The sequence below is a fragment of the Grampus griseus genome, assembly GCF_964374135.1.
Source record: "Grampus griseus genome assembly, chromosome: 3".
Classification (NCBI taxonomy): domain Eukaryota; kingdom Metazoa; phylum Chordata; class Mammalia; order Artiodactyla; family Delphinidae; genus Grampus; species Grampus griseus.
The window spans coordinates 50,927,398-50,943,238 of record NC_139019.1 but is presented as its reverse complement, the minus strand read 5'-3'; the positions used below and the strand labels follow the sequence as shown (position 1 = coordinate 50,943,238).

The following is a 15,841-nucleotide window of genomic DNA, read 5'->3' as shown; positions in this document are numbered from 1 at the left end:
GGGTACATCAAGTTGATTGTGGAGCTTTAATCCGCTGCTTCTGAGGCTGCTGGGAGGGGTTTCCCTTTCTCTTCTTTGTTGTCACAGCTCCTGGGGCTCAGCTTTGTATTTGGCCCCGCCTGTGCATGGAGGTCACCGGAGGGCATCTGTTCTTCGCTCAGACAGGACAGGGTTAAAGGAGCAGCTGCTTCGGGGACGCTGGCTCACTCAGGCCGGGGGTAGGGAGGGTCACGGAGTGCATGGCGAACCTGTGGCGGCAGAGGCCAGCGTGACGTTGCACCAGCCTGAGGAGCGCCGTGCGTTCTCCTGGGGAAGTTGTCCCTGGGTCCCGGGACCCTGGCAGTGGCGGGCTGCACAGGTTCCCCGGAAGGGGGGTGTTGATAGTGACCTGTGCTCGCACACAGGCTTCTTGGTGGCGGCAGCAGCAGCCTTAGCGTCTCATGCCCGTCTCTGGGGTCCGCGCTTTTAGCCGCGGCTCGTGCCTGTCTCTGGAGCTCCTTTAAGCAGCGTTCGGAAACCCCTCTCCTTGGGCACCAGGAAACAAAGAGGGAAGAAAAAGTCTCTTGCCTCTTCGGCAGGTCCAGACTTTTCCCCGGACTCCCTCCCGGCTAGCCGTGGTGCATTAAACCCCTGCAGGCTATGTTCACGCCGCCAACCCCAGTCCTCTCCCTGCTCTCCGACCAAAGCCCGAGCCTCAGCTCCCAGCCCCCCCGCCCCGGCGGGTGAGCAGACAAACCTCTCAGGCTGGTGAGTGCTGGTCCGCTCCGATCCTCTGTGCGAGTATCTCTCCGCTTTGCCCTCTGCACCCCTGTTGCTGTGCTCTCCTCCGTGGCTCCGAAGCTTCCCCCTCCGCCACCTGCAGTCTCCGCCCGCGAAGGGGCTTCCTAGTGTGTGGAAACCTTTCCTCCTTCACAGCTCCCTCCCACTGGTGCAGGTCCCGTCCCTATCCTTTTGTCTCTGTTTATTCTTTCTTTTGCCCTACCCAGGTACGTGGGGACTTTCTTGCGTTTTGGGAGGTCTGAGGTCTGCCAGTGTTCAGTAGGTGTTCTGTAGGAGTTGTTCCACGTGTAGATGTATTTCTGGTGTATCTGTGGGGAGGAAGGTGATCTCTGCGTGTTACACTTTGCCATCTTCCCCTCGTTAGATACTAGTCCTTTTTTAGATGCCTGGTTTGCGAATATTTATCCCAATATATAGCTTTTCTTTTCATCCTCTTAATAGGTGTTTCACAGAACAATAGTTTTTTAATTTTGATAAAGTCCTATTTATTAATTTTTCCTCTTATAGATTGTGCTTTGGTTTCAAGTGTAACTCTTTGCCTGTCTCTTGGTCTCCCTTTACTTTTTTCTAAAGTTTTTATAGATTTATATTTTACATTAGGTCCATCATCCATTTGATTTGATTATTGAATAAAATGTGAAACTTAGAGCACTTAGTATTTTGCTTAAGAATGACCACTTGTTCCAGCACTGTTTATTGAAAGGCTATCTTTCTTCCACTGAATTGCTTTTGTGCTCTTGCCAAAAATAAGTTGGTCCTATTTGTGTTGGTTTGTTTCTGGGCTGTCTATAATGTTCCATTGATCTATGTATCTATCCCGCCACCCCGTCTTGATTAATGTAGCTATATAATAAGTCTCAAAGTTGGAGGGACTGATTTTTTCTACTTTATTCTTCTTTTTCAAAATTGTTTCAACTATTTTAGTTTCTTTTCCCTTCCATATAAATTTTAGAATAATGTTTATATCTACAAAGAATCTTGCTGGAATTTTGATAGGCATTGCCTTAAACATGTTAATCAATTTGGGGAGAATTGACACCTTTACTGTGTCGAGTTTTCCAACCCATAAATCTAGTATGTCTCTCTGTTTATTTAAATCTTTGATTTCTTTTCTCAGCATGGTGTAGTTTTAGGATTATACCTATAAATTTTTTTTTGAAAAATTGTAAATTTTTTTTTCTTTCGTTGTCTGCATGTTCATTACAAGTATATAGAAGTACAAATGACTTTATGTTTATCTTTTATCTTTGCTAAACTCACTGATTAGTTCTAGGAGTTTTTGGTAGATTCTTTGGAATTTTCTATGTAAACCATCATGTCATCTGCAAATAAGAACAGTTTTATTTCTTCCATTTTGATCTGTAAGCCTTTTGTTTTCCTTTCTTGATTTATTGTTATGGCTAGAACTTATAGCACTATGTTGAAAAAGAGCAATGAGAGATGAATTCTTATCTGGATTCCACTTCTAGGGGAAAAAACCATACAGACCTTAATGGTTAGCTGTATGTTTTTTTGGTAGCAGCTCTTTATCAAGTTGAGGAAGTTTCCCTCTATTCCTATTTTTAAAGAGTTTTTATCATGAATGGGTGTCAGGTTTTGCCAAATGCATTTTCTGCATCAGTTGATATGATCCTACAATTTTTCTTCTTTAGCCTCTTAATACAGTGGATTACATTAATTGATTTTTGAATATTCAACCAGCCTTGCATCCCTTGAATAAATCACACTTGGTCACAATGTATAACTTTTTTTTTATTTTTATTTTTATTTATTTTTTGTGTGGTATGCGGACCTCTCACTGTTGTGGCCTCTTCCGTTGCGGAGCACAGGCTCCAGACGCACAGGCTCAGCGGCCATGGCTCACGGGCCTAGCCACTCCGCGGCATGTGAGATCTTCCCAGACCGGGTTACGAACCCATATCCCCTGCATCGGCAGGCGGACTCTCAACCACTGTGCCACCAGGGAAGCCCTAGATTCTGTTAATTTATGGTGTTGTTGAGTTCTTCTATATCCTTGCTAACTTTATGTGTAGTTTCTGTCAGTTGCTGAGAGAAGGATGTTGAAGTCTCCAGCTATCATGGATTTGTCTGTTTCTTCCTTCAGGTCTATCGTTTTTGCTTCATGTATTTTTCAACTCTGTTGTTTGGTACATACACACTTAGGATTGCTATGTCTTCTTAGTGGGTTGAACCCTTTATTGTTATATAATGTCTGTCTCTCTCACTGGTTATTTTCTTTGTTCTAAAGTCTGTTTTATCTGATATTAATATAGCCATTCTAGCTTTCCTTTGATGTTTGTGTTACATCTCCATTTCTGTCCTTTTGCTTTCAGTGTGCCTATATCATTATATTTGAGGTGAGAGCCTTATAGACAGCATGTAGATGAGTCATATTTCTCGATCCACTCTGCCAATTTCATTGGTATTTTTTTTTTTTAATGCTTGGCTTTTTTTGTTTGTTTTTGTTTATTTTTATTTATTTATTTTTGGCTGTGTTGGGTCTTCATTTCTGTGCGAGGGCTTTCTCTAGTTGTGGTAAGCGAGGGGCCACTCTTCATCGCAGTGCGCGGGCCTCTCACTATCGCGGCCTCCCTTGTTGCGGAGCACAGGCTCCAGACACGCAGGCTCAGTAGTTGTGGCTCATGGGCCCAGCAGCTCCGTGGCATGTGGGATCTTCCCAGACCAAGGCTCGAACTCGTGTCCCCTGCATTAGCAGGCAGATTCTCAACCACTGCGCCACCAGGGAAGCCCCATTGGTATTCTTTTGAAGTTTAATATAATTATATGTTAGGGCTTAAGTCTACCATTTTATTATTTGTTTTCTGATTATTCTGTTCTTTTATTTCTCTGTTCTTTTTTTTCCCTACCTTTCTGTGGGTTCCCATGGAGTATTTTTTTAGGATTGTCTATAGTGCTTTGATTTCACTATAGTGTCACTTGAACACTTGTACAGTTCCATTTTGATGTATCTATAGTGTCTTTGAATATATCCATAATGTTTAAAATTTTTTCTGTAGTGTTCTGTATAACATTTTCAATGGTTACTCTAGGTATTACATTATGTATACATAATTTATCATAATCTACTGGTGTTGTCATTTTACTAGTTCAAGTGAAATGTAGAAAACTAACCTCTCTTTATGTACTTTTACCCTCTCCCATTTATAGTCATCCTCAATATGTTCCCTGCATACACATAGAACTACATCAGACACTGTTATAGTTTTTGCTTCCACCCTCAAACAAAATTTAGAAATTCAAAAGAAAGAAAGCCTGTTGCACCCATATTTTTGCTTACTGTGTTGTTTCTTCTTGATGTTACAACATTTCCTTTCCTTTAGATATCTTCCTGTAGCCATTCTTTTGGGAAATGTCTGCTGGTGACAGATTCTTTTAGTTTTCCTTTATCTGAGAACATCTTGATTTCTTTTCATTTTTTTTAACATCTTTATTGGAGTATAATTGTTTTACAATGGTGTGTTAGTTTCTGCTTTATAACAAAGTGAATCAGTTATACATGTACATATATCCCCATATCTCTTCCCTCTTGCATCTCCCTCCCTCCCACCCTCCCTATCCCACCCCTCTAGGTGGTCACAAAACACCAAGCTAATCTCCCTGTGCTATGTGGCTGCTTCCCACTAGCTATCTATTTTACATTTGGTAGTGTATATATGTCCATGCCTCTCTCTCACTTTGTACCAGCTTACCCATCCCCCTCCCCATATCCTCAAGTCCATTCTCTAGTAGGTCTGCGTCTCTATTCCCGTCTTGCCCCTAGGTTCTTCATGACCATTTTTCTTATTTTTAGATTCCATATATATATATATGTTAGCATACAGTATTTGTTTTTCTCTTTCTGACTTACTTCACTCTGTATGACAGACTCTCGGTCCATCCACCTCACTACAAATAACTCAATTTCGTCTCTTTTTATGGCTGAGTAATATTCCATTGTATATATATGTGCCACATCTTGTTTATCCATTCGTCTGTTGATGGACACTTAGGTTGCTTCCATGTCCTGGCTATTGTAAATATAGCTGCAGTGAACATTGTGGTACATGACTCTTTTTGAATTAAGTTTTTCTCGGGGTATATGCCCAGTAGTGGGATTGCTGGGTCATATGATGGTTCTATTTTTAGTTTTTTAAGGAATCTCCCTTCTCCATAGTGGCTGTAGCAGTTTACATTCCCACCAACAGTGCAAGAGGGTTCCCTTTTCTCCACACCCTCTCCAGCATTATTGTTTGATGATGGCCATTCTGACTTGTGTGAGGTGATATCTCATTGTAGTTTTGATATGCATTTCTCTAATGATTAATAATGTTGAGCATTCTTTCATGTGTTTGTTGGCAATCTGTATGTCTTCTTTGGAGAAATTTCTATTTAGGTCTTCCTCCCATTTTTGGATTGGGTTGTTTGTTTTTTTGATACTGAGCTGCATGAGCTGCTTGTAAATTTTGGAGATTAATCCTTTGTCAGTTGCTTCATTTACAAATATTTTCTCCCATTCTGAGAGTTGTCTTTTCATCTTGCTTATGGTTTCCTTTGCTGTGCAAAAGCTTTTAAGTTTCATTAGGTCCCATTTGTTTATTTTTGTTTTTATTTCCATTTCTCTAGGAGGTGTGTCAAAAAGGATCTTGCTGTGATTTATGTCATAGAGTGTTCTGCCTATGTTTTCCTCTAACACTTTAATAGTGTCTGGCCTTACATTTAGTTCTTTAATCCATTTTGAGTTTATTTTTGTGTATGGTGTTAGGGAGTGTTCTAATTTCATTCTTTTACATGTAGCTCTCCAGTTTTCTCAGCACCACTTATTTAAGAGGCTGTCTTTTCTCCACTGTATATTCTTGCCTCCTTTATCAAAGATAAGGTGACCATATGTGCATGGGTTTATCTCTGGGCTTTCTATCCTGTCCCATTGATCTATATTTCTGTTTTTGTACCAGTACCATACGGTCTTAATTACTGTAGCTTTGTAGTATAGTCTGTAGTCAGGGAGCCTGATTCCTCCAGCTCTGTTTTTGTTTCTCAAGATTGCTTTGGCTATTCAGGGTCTTTTGTGTTTCCATACAAATTGTGAGATTTTTTTGTTCTAGTTCTGTGAAAAATGCCAGTGGTAGTTTGATAGGGATTGCATTGAATCTGTAGAGTGCTTTGGGTAGTAGAGTCATTTTCACAATGTTGATTCTACCAATCCAAGAACATGGTATATCTCTCCATCTATTTGTATCATCTTTAATTTCTTTCATCACTGTCTTATAATTTTCTGCATACAGGTCTTTTGTCTCCTTAGTTAGGTTTATTCCTAGATACTTTATTCTTTTTGTTGCAGTGGTAAATGGGAGTGTTTTCTTGATTTCACTTTCAGATTTTTCATCATTAGTGTATAGGAATGCAAGAGATTTCTGTGCATTAATTTTGTATCCTGCTACTTTACCAAATTCATTGATTAGCTCTAGTAGTTTTCTGGTAGCATCTTTAAGATTCTCTATGTATAGTATCGTGTCATGTGCAAACCGTGGCAGCTTTACTTCTTCTTTTCCAATTTGGATTCCTTTTATTTCTTTTTCTTCTCTGATTGCTGTGGCTAAGACTTCCAAAACTATGTTGAAGAACAGTGGTGAGAGTGGGCAACGTTTTCTTGTTCCTGATCTTAGTCGAAATGGTTTCAGTTTTTCACCCTTGAGGATGATGTTAGCTGTGGGTTTGTCATATATGGCCTTTATTATGTTGAGGTAAGTTGCCTCTATGCTTACTTTCTGGAGAGTTTTTATCATAAATGGGTGTTGAATTTTGTCAAAAGCTTTCTCTGCATCTATTGAGATGATTATATGGGTTTTCTCCTTCAATTTGTTAATATGGTGTATCACATTGATTTGCGTATATTGAAGAATCCTTGCATCCCTGGGGTATGCCCCACTTAATCATGGTGTATGATCCTTTTAATGTGCTGTTGGATTGTGTTTGCTAGTATTTTGTTGAGGATTTTTGCATCTCTGTCCATCAGTGTTATTGGCCTGTAGTGTTCTTTCTTTGTGACATCTTTGTCTGGTTTTGTTATCAGAGTGATGGTGGCCTTGTGGCATGAGTTTGGGAGTATTCCTCCCTCTGCTATATTTTGGAAGAGTTTGAGAAGGATGGGTGTTAGCTGTTCTCTAAACGTTTGATAGAATTCGCCTGTGAAGCCATCTGTCTTTTCATTTTTGAAGAATATTTTCACTGGGTAGAGGATTCCAGGATTCCACTTCATTCTGGCTTCCATCTTTTCTGATAAGAAATGTGCTTTCATTCTAATTGTTTTGCTTCTATAAGTAACATATCATTTATCTCTGACTGTTTTCAATATTTTTTCTTTGTCATTAGTTTTCAGAAGCTTAGTTATGATGTGTCTTGATATGAATTTCTTTGAATTTATTTTGAGTTTGTAGGTTTATGTCTTACCAAATTTAGGAAGTTTTCAGCAATTATTTCTTCAAGCACCTTTTTTTTTAGCCTCCTTTATCCTTGCTTTGCAGGACTCTAATGACATAAATATTAGCTCTTTTGCTGTTATCCCACAGCTTTCTGAAGCTCTGTTCTTTTTAAGTCTTTTTTCTCTCCATCATTCAGATAGGGTGATTTATATTGTTTTGTCTTCCTGTTCAGTGATTATTTCCTCTGTGTTTCCATTCTGCTCTTGAGCCCTTCCACTGAGTTTTTAATTTCAGTTTATTGTATTTTTAGTTCTAAACTTTCTATTTGTTTCTTCTTAGATTTTTTTAAAATTAATTAATTTATTTGTTTTTATTTTTGGCTGTGTTGGGTCTTTGTTGCTGTGTGCAGGCTTTCTCTAGTTGCAACGAGCAGGGGCTAGTCTTTGTTGCAGTGCACGGGCTTCTCATTGTCATGGCTTCTCTTGTTGTGGAGCATGGGCTCTAGGTGTGCGGGCTTCAGTAGTTGTGACATGCGGGCTGTAGAGTGCAGGCTTAGTATTTGTGGCACACGGGCTTAGTTGCTCCGCGACACGTGGGATCTTCCCAGACCAGGGATCAAACCTGTGTCCCCTGCATTGGCAGGTGGATTCTTAACCACTGAGCCACCAGGGAAGCCCTCTTCTTTGGATTTTTTTATTTCTTTGGGGATTTCTGTTTTTTCATTGTTTCAAGCATGTTCATAGTTGCCCATTGAAGCATTTTTATGATGGCTGCATTGAAATCTTTTTCAGATAATTCTAATATTTCTGTCATTGTGGTGTTGTCATCTGTTGCTTAATTTTGTATTCAATTAGAGGTCTTTCTGGTTCTTCATTTGATGATTTCTTTTCAGTTGAAATTTGGACATATATAAAACTCTGGCTTTTCTTTAAACCTTTTGTTTTATCTGATTTTCTCTGGTACCACTCCAGAAGGAAAATTGAGGATGCCAACTTGTTCCTGCCAGATGAAAATAAAAGTTCAGTTTCACCACTCAGCCTCTACCAAAACCTAAGGTGGACACGGCTTCTTCTTACTGCTGGGTGAAGGTCGGAATTTCAGCTCCCTGTGTGGTGCCCCCTGACACCATGGTGAGGGTAGTCTTGTTACCCCTGGGTGACAGTGAAAGCACTGACTTTCATTAGGTCTCTTCTGACAATACTTAAGCATGGAGGGGAGGAGTGCCTCATTACTGCTGGGTGGGGTTGGCAGTCCAGGCTCGTTGCGTGGTCTCCACTGACACTGTTAATGGAGGTCTTATTACTGGTCAGTGGGGATGAAAGTTTGTCTCACCACTTAGACTTCTCAGGAAGGGGGATTGAGATGTCTCATCACAGACTCACGGGGGGAAGTCTGTGTTCTTCACTCAGCCTTTGGTAATATGGGTGGGGGTGGTGCCCCATTTTTTTCTGTGGTGTTTGGCTGGAAATGGCAGTTACTATCTAAAAGTTTCCTGTCACTAGGCTGTCCCTTTCTTGGTCCTTTGGCTAGAGAGAGCAGGCTATTGTTGGGGTATTTTTGTCTGCACCTGTTGATATTGCCAGGTTGCCGGCTTCTTCAGCTGTAAGTCTGGGCTATATAAAGCAAAAAGAAATTTCAGGGAACTCAGCGGTGTGTCGTTTTCTGGATTTCAAGATCCCTAGCTAGTGTCTGTCTTTCCACCTTTTACAGTCTTCTTATGCTTGTTTTTGTAATGTCTGGGGTTTGTAGTTATATTTAATGGGAGGAATAGGAAAAGTACATCTACTTCATCTTCCTAGAAGCAGAAGTTCAGTTGATTTTTGACAGAGGTGAAAAGGCAGTTCTGTACAGAAAGAATAGTCTTTTCAGCAAATGGTGTTAGAATAAAAGAATATCAAAAAAAGTGTTAAGTGAAAGAAATAAGTTGGAACATATGTATTATATGCCACAATCCATTTTTCAAATGACATAAAAACGGGACTTACATGTAATTATGTTTGTATAAGTGAATGTTTGTGTGTATTTGGTTATATATAGAGAAAGCTTAGAAGAATACACACCAAATTGTGTATTTAATAAACAAGATAGAGAATAGTATGTATTCTCTCCTTCCGAGATACCAACGACATAAATATTAGATGTGGTTATTGTCCCATGACCCTAGGATTTCATGATCCTAATTTTGCTTGAAAAAGAAGATTTTTAAAATTATACATGATTGTATTGTTTCGTTTCTTAAGGCCTGGAATAGTACCCACCAAACAGTCGACATTGATTTGCTTTAGGAATTAGAAATGAAATATTTGAATTTTTTACTTAATGTACTTAGTAGATTTGAAATCTGTATTAAAAGCATATAGTACTTTTATAATGTTTTTAATGAGTAAAAATAATCAAGAAAGGGGACATTGTTACAAAAAAAGTGCAGTATCCTAACAGTGAAATTCACCAACCAACAACCAAAATCAAAAAATGTATACATACCATATTAGTATATAAACTGATGGTGACCTGATTCTTTCCCCTCAACACACAGGAATAAATGAAGAAGAGGAGAAGAAAAAAGCAAAAAGCAAAGAGAAAATCAAGTTGAAAAAAAAAAGGAAAAGGTATTTTTTAACATTTTTTTTAAAAAAGCAGGACTATGGATCTAGATGGATTATAAAATTTTATTTTTCATGTTATAGTCCAGTTAATTTAATATTATCTTAATGAAAGTTAGGTGTTCAGTTGTTTCTGAAAATAACAAAATCCTTCATGTCAGGAATCAAAAATAAAGTCAGCACTCAGCCACCTTAAATTTTCTTTTTTGGAGCAAATCAAGGTATAAATAAATAACAGCCCCGCCCGCTTTTTTTTTTTTTTAATCTTTATTAGAGTATAATTGCTTTACAATGGTGTGTTAGTTTCTGCTTTATAACAAAGTGAATCAGTTATACATATACATATGTTCCCATCTCTTCCCTCTTGCATCTCCCTCCCTCCCACCCTCCCTATCCCACCTCTCCAGGCCATCACAAAGCACCGAGCTGATCTCCCTGTGCTATGAGGCTGCTTCCCACTAGCTATCTACCTTACATTTGGTAGTGTATACATGTCCATGCCTCTCTCTCGCTTTGTCACAGCTTACCCTTCCCCCTCCCCATATCCTCAAGTCCATTCTCTAGTAGGTCCGTGTCTTTATTCCTGTCTTACCCCTAGGTTCTTCATGACATTTCCACCCACTTCTTTTATGTATTCTATTTGTATTCTAGAATTTTTAAGTTTTAGAACATAAGTTAAGTTTTTAATTGGATGTATGTCTAAATTCTTCACATATATATTTTGTCCTCATATGTATGAATTTGGAGCTTAAATATTTGTATTCTTAAAATATCATTGCCATGGCTAAGAAATTAATTTATTAATAGGATTTATGTACTCATTTGTCATGCTAAAAATACCTTCAGATCTTTCAGAATTCTCATCAGCCACCTATGAATTTTTACTATCAACTCTTTTAACAAAAACTGGTTAAAGAAATTGATCAAAAGACTTAAGAGGCAACTTCTTCCTTGGTTCATGAGTGCACTTTCATTTACACTAGAATAAACATGTACATATAGACACTTTTTAGGGCATTTAGCAGGTAGTAATATCTAGCTTGGACCTTAGTTCTCTGACAGCAGGTTCTGCACATCAGGTGTTGTCACTTTGTGGTTTTTATAGAGCATGTAATATATACATTCTAACACCCTCAGCTACTTTATAAATTGGAAAAGTTAACTCACTTTCAGGTGTTGGGAGTTAATAATGTTTAAGAACTAACACAGGAAGGTAGAGCTCAGTGTATTGTGTAGTCTGATGAGTGTATTGTTTAATCATTTGCATTGGCACAGCATGTGGATTGCTTACAGGAGAAGTGAGATTTTCTGTTTTCTTCCAAATTTTCATGTACTGATTTTAGAGTAACATATTATTTACTCAAGCCTCTCTACCTTGGGCCTCACCCACCTCAGACAGGGCCTGAAATTAAAAGAACTTTTCTAAGTACACTTAGCAAAGGTAATGCCACCTGATGTGGTTGCTCTGCCAAAGTGTAACATTCTGCCTTAAAGAGAACCCAGGTCCAGAAAGCCAAAGAAAAAAGTGCAGGCAGAGAAGCAGCGCTGGTTAGAATGTAGAGGTCAAGCAGGTCTTTAAACAGGAAAGTAGGCAAGAGTTGAGAAAAGAGTTGAAGAGAGTGCAAGAGAATACATGAGAAAATAAGCTCAGGAGATGGCCAGAGTCTGAGAAGATGGACAAGGAAAAGGAAGGAACACAATGTTACAGAAACGGGGGGAGGTTGAGAGTCCCTGATCAAGGAAGGCAGTCAAGGAATTCGCAGTGAGTCACTCTACAGACACAACCTTGTAGTCTCATGTTGTTTACTTTGCCTTCTACTGTATGTCTTTTACGTTTTCTTAGTTTGGGTTTTAACTTCTAATGTTTAGATCACTCAGCTATCTCTGGGATGCCTTTTAGATTTTAAATTAACTCAGTTTCTGTTCAGTCACACATATTTGGGGTCTGGATAGTGTTGCACATCTTTTTATACATCTCTTAAGAGAGATGGGGTTTTTTGTTCGTTTTTTGTTATTTTTCATTAGAGGAAAGAATTCTACAGTTTATTTTCCCAATTTAGTATTCGAGTAATATAAGAAAAATAAAGTATAATGATAAGTTATTCTCATTCATTTATATAGAGTATACATTTAAAAGCATTCTTTCTGTAACTAGTGAAAATTATTTCAGAATGCAAGTGTTCATCTGTATCACTCTGCATGTAAAAGAATCAAGTACTTGAAAAATAAAATAAAACAAAAGTGCTTTTATTTTGCTAATTTTCAGCTTTCATTCATTTATACGGAGGTACAACTGTAGCCCTTTTTATATAATTGTATCCTTTGTGGCTCTTTTAAGAGAATATGCGAACAAGTTATTATATACACAAGTGAATTGTGTATATAATGAGGGTTGGTAAATGACATTTTCTTTGCCTTATAAGAAAGATTTTGAAGGGTACACAGGATGAAAAACTGAAAATCACAGAAAAATTATTTCATCCTTACTGAATTTAAAACTCATAACTAGAACTGAGCAGAATTGAGACATTTGTTTTGTTAGTTTCTCTGGCTAAGTGGCAAAAACTCTGAATACCGTATTTTAAGAGAATACAAATATATAAAGCACATTTTGTTTGAATTCCTTTATATTTATACTCCCACCTTATTCCAAGAAGGATTTAAGGCAGTTCAAATTCCATTTAAATGTACCCATCAACCATAAATACAATTATCAGTCACCATGCATTATTACTCATAGGTCTTATTCATCCAGTTCCACTGAAGAGGACACTTCAAAACAAAAGAAACAAAGATATCAGAAGAAAGAAAAGAAAAAAGAGAAAAAGAGTAAGTCAAAAAAGGGGAAGCATCACAAAAAGGACAAAAAGAAGAGAAAAAAGGAAAAGCATTCCTCTGCCCCTAATAGTTCTGAAATCTCCAAAAAGTAACTGAGACTTTGGCCTGACCCATTAAATTTAAAAATATGGTTTTGAAAATTATTAGACTTTCCTTGAAATTTGCTATATAATTATGCTTGGCAATAAATCACAGCCTTTTCCATATAGACATTTTTTCATATATGGGGCCATTACTGTCTGGCAGTATTTTAATGTACTATGATTATAGAGTATTGAATCAGTCTTATTACCTGATAGCCATGCCCCAAGTATGGATATTTGTGCAACAAAACTCATCGTTTTTGGTATTCCTCTGTGTGTGTGTCTGGCTAGTGTTATTACTTTATAAGTTGATTGTAAATGGCTTTACTACAGTCAACACAGGCAATATACTTAGCAGTTAATGAGTACTGCTGAATTAAGTGTCCACCTTCCAGTGTTAAAGTGAGGTAGGGGATAATGCTTTGCGCTTGACACTGAAAATTTTCATAGCTTTATATCCTATGATAATGTATAATGAGAGTGAAGTTTTTCACTGTTGTTTTTAAATCTTGGCTTTTTTTGGATGTCACAGGAGATGAAGCTGCTTTATTGGTCTTGACTAGAACTTTTTAAATGAATGGCATCAGCAGGAAGATGATAATGAAAGTATTTATAACAAAATTTCACTGTTTTCTGAGATGCAGAGTTTCTAGTACCTGCCTCCTTGGTTTTTGTAACAAAATATTTCTTCCTTGCTTAAAAAGACAAGTCTAGTTCAGCCTACTTGTAGGTCTCATAGAGATGATGCTGTGTTGGGCAGGATTTTTAAGATAGACTCCTGGGTTGTTTTACAAATATGCCATATTGGCATGTCTTAAAGAGTTACCTCAAACACAGAACTTTTATTTAGGAGGATAACAGCTAAATCTTCATTAGAACTGATTTTTATTGTATTCGGTCTGTAAATTTTATGACGCTTGTTTCTATGAGTAATGTGGAAATTTTTTATAAATGTGAACATACATATATATTTGTCTGAAATAATTTGTAGTTTTGAAGCAGGTTTCCACTGAATTTATGGTTTCATAAATGACTAGTTTGGGGTGTTTCTCTCTTTGACTTCAATCATAAACCTCAGGAGCAGTGACAAAAATTTAGGATTAAGAATTTTATTCTGTATTTTTTAAAATTTAAGAGTCAGGGAGTTACATCATGAAAGCCTTTATATAACAATGGAAATTTTATATGAGTTAGCATTTTCAAACACATAGTTGTAGATATAAATGTTTCTACATTTTTTTAATTTCTCAGTGATACTTGGATATCCCTTATGTCCAATAAGTTAAATACTTATTGTAGCAGCATCGAAAGTCAACTAATTATCATGGTACAGCACCAAAGATTGTAAGTACCTCACTGTGGTGCAGTTATAAATTTTCAAATTGGTAGCCTACAGACATGGCTGCAGGTGAATTCATTATGATGAAATCAGGTAAGTACAATAACCTCTCAAGCTGGAAAGGTGTACTGATTCTTCCTTCACCCAGCACTCCTATCTGGCATGACCTCAGTAAGACTGGGAGAGCCTCATAACTCCTCTTAGCATATGCTTACCTTGTGCAGATTCTAGGGAAGCTACATCCACATCCCTTTTCTAACATTACAGCCATGGAAGTGCTCACACTTGTAGCTTTTCCATAACCTAACTTAGTCCTATGGCCTCCTTAAAAAGAAATCCTTTTGTTTAAATAGCTTAGTCAGTTATTTGGAGAGAAACACAGAGCTACTAGGTTTTTAAGGGTTTGTTTTGCCTTTGCTGTAGTTTATGTATTTTTGAAAACTATATTTTAGGAAAATACAATCCTTTGGTTATCAGTATGAGAAAAATAAGTAAAAAAAAACTTTAAAAAATTATTAGAAAATGCTACATGCAAACATATGGTCTCCTATTGAGTGTGTAACATGGTTAAAAATAATTGTAGTGACACAAGAGTTGATCCAGTTATTTGTGAGTTTTACTTCTGTTAATTGTAGAGATAATAAGTTGGCTTATCAGATTTGTTATCTGGATGCTGAGACAATCAGTGGCTCAGAAGAGTTATATAAAATTCAGGCCTCATTACCTAATAAGGGTTCGCAAATTAAAAGATTTTAACGTTCAGTAATTTTTTTCCCCAGAAGAAACTCTTGGAATTATTCTTGAGTAAATTTCCCATAGTCTGAGAATAGTTTATGAAAGAGCTCATCTGAATAAAATTCATGTATTTTTACTAAAGTAATTTTCTTCTGAAGTGATCTTGTTATTATTGGGTTTGGATGCAAATCTCACTAATATATTGTAGGAGAAAATTAGTGACATTTCCTCTCAGGCAATATGTAGCATAAGGAAAACTGAACTTAATAGTAAAAATCCAAAAGTCCTAGTTGTCCGCGCTTCCATTGAAGGGGCAGGGGTTCAATCCCTGGTCCGGGAACTAAGATCCCGCATGCCGCACGGTGGCCAAAAACACAAGTCCTGGTCGTTCTGGCTACCTGTGTGACCTTCAACAAAGTAATTTACCTTCGCTGGGCCTTGGTGTCTTTCATCTATAAAATATTGTACCAAATTATCTCTAAGATCCCTTCTAGTTCTTAATATATATGATTATCAATACTTCAAATAATATTATTTTAGAAATTATTTTCATTTAGAATATAAATTATTATATTCATTTATAAATTGTTACAGATAAGCAGGTAGCATTCTGTAAACTGTAAAAGTTGAATTTATTAATGTAACTGTTAAACACATGTTACTTCTTTAAGCAGATAATTGGTATTTGGTTCATATCCTTACCACCCAGTGTATGTTATTTTCACTAGATGCAGACAGAATTTATGTTTAGATTTGTATCTGTAACCTGATTATCTGAATACTTTGAGACTATTGCTTTTAGGCTGATGGACCTACGCCCCATACAGTTCCGTATTTCTTTTCTTCATATCTTCTGTTGGCTAAAAGCTCTCAGAGGGATCCCCAGTTCTTCATACTTAATACATATCTGTTTACATCTTTGGTTCTTTGAGGCTAAAACATCAGTGAGTAAAACAACTGTGTGTGTCTGTATTTATGACTCATTCTGTCTAAAATTACATAGGCCTAGGTTACCTTCAATTAAACTAGATTGAAGAGTTATCA

General features: G+C 37.4%; 1 protein-coding gene across 3 annotated transcripts in view; it reads left to right on the top strand.

The window, feature by feature from the left end:
- Positions 1–14,997, top strand: part of SREK1IP1 (SREK1 interacting protein 1) — a 58,069-nt gene extending 43,072 nt beyond the window's left edge. The window contains exons 4-6 of one of the 3 annotated variants that reach the window (XM_082651560.1): positions 9,736–9,808; positions 12,543–12,631; positions 13,975–14,997. In XM_082651560.1, the coding sequence (XP_082507686.1) occupies positions 9,736–9,808; positions 12,543–12,631; positions 13,975–14,009 (197 nt within the window). In that variant the 3' untranslated portion in view covers positions 14,010–14,997. The other 2 variants (XM_082651559.1, XM_082651558.1) reach the window with 2 other exon arrangements.
- Positions 14,998–15,841: the final 844 nt, after the last annotated feature.